Source organism: Mastomys coucha, unplaced genomic scaffold, assembly GCF_008632895.1.
Source record: "Mastomys coucha isolate ucsf_1 unplaced genomic scaffold, UCSF_Mcou_1 pScaffold16, whole genome shotgun sequence".
In the NCBI taxonomy this organism is placed as follows: Eukaryota; Metazoa; Chordata; class Mammalia; order Rodentia; family Muridae; genus Mastomys; species Mastomys coucha.
Window position 1 is genome coordinate 38449285 of NW_022196898.1, and position 9999 is coordinate 38459283.

General features: G+C 48.3%; 1 protein-coding gene across 2 annotated transcripts in view; it reads left to right on the top strand.

Moving 5' to 3' along the window:
- Positions 1-9999, top strand: part of Kcnn3 (potassium calcium-activated channel subfamily N member 3) — a 154970-nt gene that overhangs the window by 39946 nt on the left and 105025 nt on the right. Inside the window, exon 2 of one of the 2 annotated variants that reach the window (XM_031374530.1) lies at positions 2538-2633. The exons of the other annotated variant lie outside the window; for it this stretch is intronic. Coding sequence (XP_031230390.1) covers positions 2538-2633 — 96 coding nt within the window. The remainder of the gene's footprint in view (positions 1-2537; positions 2634-9999) is intronic. 2 annotated transcript variants of the gene reach the window in all.

Below are 9999 nucleotides of genomic sequence, written 5' to 3' on the forward strand. Positions count from 1 at the left end.
TCTTCTTCTTCTTCTTCTTCTTCTTCTTCTTCTTCTTCTTCTTCTTCTTCTTCTTCTTCTTCTATTTTCAGCAAAGCACCAGGACTCCCCGAGGCACCCTTATATACGTGAGCTCAAGGAGGTACTCCAGGGTACTCAGCATTCTGAAGATTGTGGAAGATGCTAAATAGGCTCAGTGCTGGGAATGGAACCTGGGACCTGTGTGGCTAGTACTCCTCTACCACTGAGCTACACTGCCACTGAGCTACACCCCTAGCCTTTGTCTGCTTTTGGGTAGTGCAGAATGTACACATTTCTCCACAGCTAGACCATATAGTGCAAATAAGTGTGTAAGAAGACAAATTGAAAACTTCTGGTAGGTGGGGCCTTCTCTGTATACCCCCAGCACGGACCACATGGTGGTCCAACAGGTACTTGGCAAGCAAGAACTGGTTTAGATTGTTGCACAAATTAAATGAATTCAACTTGGGATGCTGAGGTAGGAAGCTGGTGAGTTTATGTACCCAGATCTTGTCTCAGAAAACAATAAAATGGGGTTTGGGGGAGATGGATCCCAGGAAAAAGCAGGTGCCACTGAGGCCTGATGATCTGAGTTCAATTCCTGGACTTCATGTGAATGTGGAAGGAGAGAACTGACTTGCAAAGATGTCCTTTTGGCTTCCACACGAGTGCTGCAGTGCATGCACATGCCTGCTATTACCTGTGCACATCCACAGATAATACAAAAGCCAAACACACAAGAAACCAAAGTGTGAGTGAATGAACACATGAGTTATTTCACTGGTTCTCCCTGTCACTCCAGGGCTAATTTGTGCCTGGCATAAAATTGGTCTCAATAGCCATATCAAAGAAATAAATGATGGAGTGGCTAGACATACCAGAGAGAGCAGCTCCCATTCTTTCTCAGCCCATAGCGGGGGGATTGGGGGGAGTGTCAGCATGGCACCTGCAAGTCTTGGATTCAAGGATCAAGCTGTCTGCTTAACTGTAGCCACCATATTGGACCTTAGAGCCTTGCTCTGCCAGTCCCAGACACCTTTCATCTCTGCCAGGGAGTGATGCCTCCCTCCCCCGAGTCCTCTCAATTCTCCCATAGTATCATCTGGCAATTAATCATATCTTGCTGTTGAAACATCTTCCATTGTTATCTTAGTTGTTTTAGCTGAGGCATAGTATTTGTACACCTTTATGGGAGTTTCGTTAGAGGCTTGGAAACGTGTATTGGTGTGTAGTTATATCACCTTGATCAGCACCCCATCACCTCAAACATTGTACATAAGGTCTATGTAGTAAGAACCTTGATCCTTTGTGTTTGCAATGCACCGTAGTTACTTATAACCATAGCTACTCTATATAGAAAACTACAGTTAGTCTTTATTGCCTGATTGGGTTTTGGTCTCTTGTCTTGATCTGCCATTTGGGTCTGTGTAAGGAACGTTTTCACGAGCATTTCTGTCTCCTGGTGGAGAGTTGGTCCGGGGCAATGACCAGTGCCTGGGGGTATGAGGCTCTGGCTCTGAACTCTGGCATAAGACATTCACCCCCAGGGTATTCTTTACAGGTAGGGCATGCAGAAGTTGTGCACTGTTTCTTTGGTCTTCATTGGCTCTCAGACCATGTAGAAAGCCCACATGGTGGTGCTTAGAAATGCTGCCTGACCTATCAGCTGCCTTTGCTCAGGCTCTTCCTGTGACTCTTTATGACTGGAGGTAGCTCTCCTTCCAGACTCATCCCACTCAAGAGTGTGACAAGTCCTAATAGATGCTCTGATGGAAAGGGGAGAAAAGTACTGGCAGCCAGCACTCACCGAGCTGAGCTGCTTCAGGTACCTTGATGGTCACGCAGCCATGAGTAGCTGGGGCAGGTTCTGGACTCAGCAGACAGCCAAAGACCTTATGCACAGACTATAGGCTCTCTAAGCCACCTGGGCTGAAGTTGCAGGGAGGATGATCTGCTCTGACCAGCAGGCCACCACAACCTTCCCCTGCCCTGGACCCCTTTCAGTTCCTTTGCTGGCCCCTCATCCAGTGACTCTTGTGCTGTTCTTATCTCCCTCTCCTGGCCTTGGCTTGAGCCAGGAGATAGAGCAGCTACCAGGCCATTTTGATTTATTACCAGGAGCTCTTCATGGCCAGAGACACGAGGGACCTCAGAATCGTCTGGATTGTGTTAAGACAGAAACATAAGCTGTCATGGTATGGACACCCAAGCCATATAACAGTGGCACAAAAAATAATTACACCCATATGACTTATGAGTGTGGAGCCAAATATTCAACACACCAGTAACTAGAATCTAGCCAGGTATCACATACATAAAACATTGTGCCCCAGTGGGGTCATTCTGGGAAAGCAAGAATATTTTCTCCTTGAAAGCAAAGGCTCAGAAAGGGCAGCCAAGGCTCAGGCTAACTGCTCCACCCTGCTCCTAGGAGGAACTGGGGGTGATCTGTCCTCTGCCCTGCTGTTTCCTGTTATACCCAGTCCATGTGATGCTTCCTGCCTGGCCCCCTAACTCTCTTTCCCTCTCTCCTGCAGGATTCCATGTTTTCGTTGGCCCTGAAATGCCTTATCAGTTTATCCACCATCATCCTGCTTGGTTTGATCATCGCCTATCACACAAGGGAAGTGCAGGTAGGTCACCCCCATCCTTCTGCCTTGCTCTGGGCTGAGCCCACCCATCCTCAACCCAACTTGACTGATCCCACAAGATGGTGTCTGAAATCTTCTCTTTGGATCCTCACGGAGGGTGTCTTGAGGCTATCCTGTGACCCTCTTCTCAGGTGACCTCATGAATGGGCATATGGCTTCATGACTGGGGGCTGTGTGTGAGTGCGAGTGCACACACACACACACACACACACACACACACACACACACACAGCCTCAAATAGCAGCAGGGAGCCTGTAGTTTTGAATGTGGAGACTCCTCCTCTGAAGACACCAAGCTGGGATCTGCCTGCCATTTTGTAGTCAGAGAAGATGTGTGATGTGGTTGAGGTGGGGCCTCTATTTCTGGCGGCCTAGGGTTGATTCAGTACACTGGGAAATATTTCCTGGACATCTGGGTATTCTTCCAGCTTGGCTGATATCTAGGGAGGTTGGTTCAACTTGGACTGTGAGGCTAATGCAGGATTGAGCGGACCCCAGCATCCTCCTGTGTCAGTTGCCCCCCCCCCCACATATTCCCCCCTCAGCCCCCCGGCCTGCAGACTGATCTGCTCACGGCTGACCTAGGTCATCCAAGATATCCAGATGTTTCTGATCATGTGCGTGTGAGTCTGGATACTCCCTCTGTCCTCTGGTCAGAGGAACATAGACAGAGTCACATCTGGGCAGCAGGAAGAGACTGACAAAGACCAGAACTCAAGAGTCAGAAAGACTGGGGTCAAGTCTTGGCCAGGACTTCTTCTTGCTGTTTGTTTTTGGCTGGTCCTGTGACCTTTCTGGGTTGCAGCCTCTTCACCTGGAACAAGGAAGCTTTGTTTCAACTTTGTTGGGCTCCTTCGAGGGTAGAGTGAAAACGCTGTGTGTATGTGTAAATGCTAGCTGGCATGCTGGTAAGCTTAGGTCCTTTTGTTCTCATTGCCCTGACACAGAGATATCGTGGGGAGCCTCCTTGTCCCTGGGTCTAGCTTCTAGCCGAGTTCTGGAGTTCCTGTGGCTAGGTGGGATGAAGTGGTTTGGACTATAGGTCTTCTGTAGGTCTGACTGTAGGACTCTCAGTACATGACCTAGGACATCCATTAAGAGGCTGGACTCTATTTTTTTTACAGTCTTGTGTACTTATATTGGGCTATACTTTGATTACAGAGGTTACTAGACAACTTTCTTCATAGAGGTCTAACTGGACAAAGCTTCTGGACTCAAACCCAGACCGCTGTCCAGCAAATCTCTGAAAGGAGCCAGTAGTATAAGTGAGGATGACTTCGTCACTTCAGGGGCCATGTCAGGACAGGCTCTCCAGAGTCGGCCTCAGCCCTACCTGGAGCCAGCTGGAGGGGCTTCTGAGGCTCTTCAACCTCTGGTGTCCTCATGTTTTCATCTGAGACAGGCTGTGTGGGAAGTTGTCACAGATGCCAGATTGAAAAAGAAGAATCAAAACTCAGCTGGGCCTGGGTTTGGGGGAAGGGCAGCGGGCGATTTCTAGCACACAGAGGTCTATGTGCTACCTCTTCTTTCTATTTCTGCTCCAGGCATTGTGAAGAAGGAGCAAGGTCTCTGATTCTCTTAGGGTCAGTCTTCTTTCTTGCTTCAGGTCCACAGACCTGACTTAGTTCAAAGTACCTCTGGTCTTGCAGGGCAGGGTCATGCTATGGCAGACCATCTAGCCCACCCTCAGCTTAGGACCAGTCTGTTTCAGCCCTAACCATGCTCTCTGGGTAACTCATGCTGGCCCAACACTCACAGTCTTAGAGAAACAAGGTGAAATGGGTGGCTTTGGTCTTTTGTTTTGTTTTGTTTTTGGTTTTTTCGAGACAGGGTTTCTCTGTGTAGCCCTGGATGTCCTGGAACTCACTCTGTAGACCAGGCTGGCCTTAAACTCAGAAATCCGCCTGCCTTTGCCTCCCAAGTGCTGGGATTAAAGGCGTGTGCCACCACTGCCTGGGTGGCTTTGGTCTTTTTAATTGATTATATATGTGTGTGTGTGTGTGTGTGTGTATATACTAGTGACATCATGATTTTGAGTATACATACATACACACACACACACATATAATCAATCAATCAATTAATCAATCAATCTATCTATCTATCTATCTTTCTATCTATCTATCTATCTATCTATCTATCTATCTATCTATCTATCTATCTGCCTATCTATCTATTGCTGTTATGTGTTGTTCTGGCATGGACCGCAGGCTCAGCACTTGTCCGGCCAGTATTCCACTTCTGAGCTACACTCAGACCAAAGTAGTGGCTTTGACTCCTAACTCAGATATTGCAGGTTGGATGTCCTTGGGATGATAATTAAACCCTCAGTTTCCCACCCAAAGAATGGGAGTCCCACCACCCACTCTGCTGAATTCCTAAGGACGTGGGGATGGTATCGAGAACAGTGTGGTTTCTAGAAGTGGAAACTTTACTCCCTTTCCTGTTCCACACACAGCTGTCCTCTGACTTCTAGCTGCATTTTAGAATACACCAGATGAGCCAGCCTCGTGGCCACTAGCATGGCTGCCCAGGACTGCAAGTGTCTGGTTCCCCTCCTGCTGTGACTAGGCTCGCTTTCCATGACCCAGACCCAGTGCTGTACCCACTGACTCCCAAGGGAAGTGACAGTGTCTTCACCCTGACACTCGCATTCTCCCTACCATGTCTGTGATGTCTCTTGTCTCCTTGAAGTGAATGTGAATGGTTTGGCCCCAGAGAGCCAGCAAGAGAGGTGTTCCCATTTGCAATCACCTGGCTAAGCTACAGTTTCCTGCATGATGGCTTTCTCCATCACTTCAGAAACATAGATGTCATTAATATTTGCATTTCCAAAACTATGCAATGGCTGACAGAGAGCTGGAAAAGAAGGTACTGGACTGACGAACTCTTGTTTCTAAAACTAGTGACATCATGATTTTGAGTGTGGCCTTGGGCCTCAGTTTCCTTGTTTAGTTATTAGGGTCCTGGTTTTAAATTGTCCAGTCTAGGTGTGGCTGCTCATCTTCCAGGGCCTTGGTTACTGAACGTATAGGGAGGAGCTGTCCTCTGTGTGACTGACAGTTTCCAGGGGAAACAATGGAACTGCCTTCCTCAGGGTAGGCCAGCCGCTGCTGAAGTGAGCAGGCTGGGAAGGCTGTGGCTGCGCCATCTCCTAAGGCCACCTGCCTAGCACATGGCCTGCTGGGCTCTCTGAGTGCTACAGTAAGGGAGCTGAGAGCCACAGGGGCACCTACCAGTGACAGCATGTCTTTAGAACAGGCCCTGTTCTGCTGAGAGGAACTTGCTCTCGGTCCCACTCCTGTCTCTAGAGTGTCAAGGACAGAGCCAGGTTGCCATGTGGTCACTTCTGTTGTGGAAGATGCTCACCCCGCCTTTCTTCGGCCTTCATCTTTTGTGGCCTTTTTAGAGTAGAGCTTTGAAAGACTCAGGTACCTTTTATCCCCAAGCCAGTGTATTCTGAGAAGAAAAGAAAACGCAAAAGCTATGCAATTTGGACCTTCACTAAAATGTATCTGGAAGCCATACTTATTCATAGGCAATACACTCCTGTGTCATTATGCTTTAGATGCCCTTGGTGTACCCCTGCTTTGTGCAGAGGCACTGGACTTGGCTGCTCTCCTGATAGCTGGCCTGCTCTGTTCTCCGTTGCCCATCCAGCTCTGTTATTTATTCAGCAGGGGTTTAGTGAGGCTGCTCTGTGCACAGCCAGTGAAGAGCTCTTATCCTTAGAAACCCTGACATCGCCTTGCTTCTTCGAGGGGTTGCCGGCCTCAACTGTGTCTGGTGCTGTCCTTGAAAGCAGACTGCCAGGTTTTTGATAACATGGATGTCAGAGCAGCCCAGCTTGGATAGAGGCCAGACTCTGTCACCTTTTAGGGTAAGGGTATATGGTAGGTGACCTTTAGAATTTTTTTTTAAGCTCTCCTTTACTCTATTTCCTTCCTGAAAAATCAGACTTGTGGTAGTCCCAGACCACAAAGACTGTCGTGAAGAACAAATGTGAACATTACAAAAATGCTTCAGCTTAGATAAGGTCCCGTATGCCTTGCTCATAGGGTGGGAAGGGTATCTGTCTTAGTCACTGTTCTATTGCTGTGAAGAGACACCAAGACCAGGGCAACTCTTATAAATGGAGGCTTGCTTACAGTTTCAGAGGCTTACACTCCATCATCATCAGGGTGGGGAGCATGGCAGCTCACAAGGCACTGGAGCAGTAGCTGAAAGCTACATCCTGATCTGAGGGAGAGAGAGAGAGAGAGAGAGAGAGAGAGAGAAAGAGAGAGAGAGAGAGAGAGAAAATGAGAGAGAGGAGGGTTGGCATAGGCTTTTGAAAACTCAAAGCCCATGCTTGATGACAAACTTCCTCCAGCAAGGCCACACCCACTCATTCAAGGCCACACCTACTCTAGCAGGGCCACACTCACACCATCAAGGCCATACCTTAGACAAGGCCACACCCACTCCAACAAGGCCACACCTCTTAATTCTTCTTAAATAGTGCCTATTCCTGATGACTAAGCATTCAAATATATGAGCCCATGGGAGGCATTCTTATTCAAACTGCCACAGTATTTTAAACTGAAGTCATAGAATAAACAAAAGCCTAGGAGTGGAAACTTCAGTGTCTGTTCAGAATGCGTCAAGGCTAAGGTCTTGGGCAGCGAGTGGGTGGGCTGGGGTCGGGGGAGGGCGCTTTGTTGTGGAAGGTGGGCAGGCCCAGTGGCACCTGTTTGTCTTGCTAAGGAGTTTTGAAAGGCAGTAGCAGAAGACTGCCAAGCTGGAGGACATTTACATTTTAGACATGCTCTCTGCGGTGGCTTGCAAGTGTTAGAAGAGTCAATTTTAGAGGCAGGAAGACAGTTAGAAGCTGATTACAACATCCAGGTGAAGGATAGTGGTGCCTGACCAGGATGAGTATAGGAATGGGGACAGAGGAGGGAACATGTGTTAGAGAGGCTGAGCGAACGGAAGCGACAAGACTTGGTTACCAATTAGGGTGGTTACATTCTTGGCAGGGAGAGAGGAGTCTCCCAATTGCTTGGATAACTCAGTGCTGGAGAGTGCCATTCATTAAAACTGAAAACACAGAAGGAGGTCAAGGTGGGACTGGTGTTGGGCTCTACTCTGGCTTAGGAGGGGGCCTCTGGCTGTCTCCAGCATGGGAATGGGAGCTAATGATGTCCAGTAGTTAGGGATGGATGTGCAGGGGCAGAGAAATAAAAGAAGGGTGCAGGGCAGAGGCCCCAGAGGAACTTTGACAGGTGATAAGTAGGTGGGGGAGGAGCTGCTAGGAGACTGTTAAAGATTACAAGGAGGGAGGACAGGAAGGAGCCTTCCCATCTGGCATCTGCTGTGTGGAGGGCAGGGCTGAAGAACACATTGTCCTCACCTTAACTTATTCCTTGTCACGACAGTCACTGGGAATGGCAGTGTAGGTGAGGGGGGCAGACTGAAGAGGTGGCGGCAGGGAACATAGGTGGTCTGTCTGCCTTTGCAGACTGTTTATGGATTACCAGCAAGGAGCAAGCTGAAAGGGAGAGGGTATAATCAGGGGTTACTGTCTGATCCAGGGAGCCTGCAACAGAGGAATGGTAGAACGCCCCAGGGAGGAGGTGCTGGCTTAGGCTTGGGGTGTGGACAGCAGTGGGAATTCACATGAAGCCCCTGGAGAGAAGCTGCAAGAACCATCAGTTACAACTTGTGTTATTTCATTAGCTGACTCGGGGACAGGGTTTATCTACTCCCTGTCTGGATCTACCGGAAGCCTCTGCACACTTCTTTAGTTTCCTCTAATGTGACAGAAACATAACGATAGTGATAAGATATGAGCCTTCAACTTTATGAGTTTGGAACCCAAGGGACCCAAACTGGAGATTTTCATTTATTAGTTATATAAAAGTGGATATTTTTTATTAAATACCAATAGGGTTTTCAGAAGTCAGGGAACTTGTTTAAAATTATAGGACATAAATTATAGTCAAGAGACAGCTCACATTGTAAACAGCTTACCCACTGTGGTGCAGTTGTCCAGGAGATCCATACAGCCTCCTGGGTGGTCACAACGTACTGTCACCAAGACACGATGCATGTGATACAGGAGGTGTTGTGGGTGAAGACTCTTTGGGGTCCCTTTGCTAAATAGAATAGTGGCATCTTGCCATCAGGGGACAGACAGATAGTCCAGTCTTCTCTTTGCCTCCCTCTTGCTAGAGAAAAGTGAACTCAAATCACATTCTGAACTTAGGAGGTGACCTGGCCTTAAGAGGAAGGGTGTGACAGCTGCGTTCTGTACTGACGTCTCTAAATTAGTTTACCCACATGTAATTTATAACACTGGGCCTGCATGCTTATCTATTTAGCTAATGATCGGAGCTGATTCTATATTCCTGCCTCTGGGATGTGTTTGTCCCCTGCCTTGAGCCAGCTGACCCAGGGTCTTAAGCACCATAAGAGGAGGTGTGAGTCCATGTGGCAGGAAGGAAGAAGTAGTGGGGCATGTCTCCTAGGGGGGCTAGGTCAGTTTCCTAGGGAAGCCTGGAACTTGGGCGCCAGCATCACTTGGAGCAGGGACCTTACACGTCAGAGACAGAGATGGCCTGGAGCAATTCAGAGGGTTCCAAGAAGAGGAGGAGGAAATTATGTCTCTCTTCCAAGGGAGCTAGAGGCTGCCCATCCTTTTCTGCAGATACACCATAGACAGTCCTGAGGGTGGTAGTCCTGGATGCTTGATCGATACCATTGAAGTACTAGTTCTGGGCCTGAGGAGATGTCTCAGTTAGTGAAGTGCTTGCCAGCCAACCATGTGGAGCTCATTTTAGATCCCCAGCACCCACAGAAAAACTGGGCTTGGTGTGTTTGTAACCTCTGAGGGGTGCATATGTGTATGTATATGTGTGTGTTTCTCTCTCTCTTTGTGTGTGTGTGTCTGTAGGTAGAAAGGAAGATCTCTAGATCTAACTGGCCAGCCAAGTTAGGTAAATTTAAAAGCTCCAATTTTAATGAGAGACACTGTTTCAAAGAATAAGGTGGAGGGGGATTAAGGAAGACGGCTGTCTTAGTTAGGGTTTCTACTGTGCTGGTAAGATGCCCTGATCAGCAGCACCTTGGAGAGGGAAGGATTCATTTTGTCTTACAGTTTATAGTTCATCATCCAGGGAAGTCAGGTCAGGAGCTCACGGTAGGAACCTAGGAGTTCATCATCCGGGGAAGTCAGGGCAGGAGCTCATGGTAGGAACCTAGGAGTTCATCATCCAAGGAAGTCAAGGCGGGAGCTCACAGTAGGAACCTAGGAGTTCATCATCCGGGGAAGTCAAGGTGGGAGCTCACAGTAGGAACCTAGGAGTTC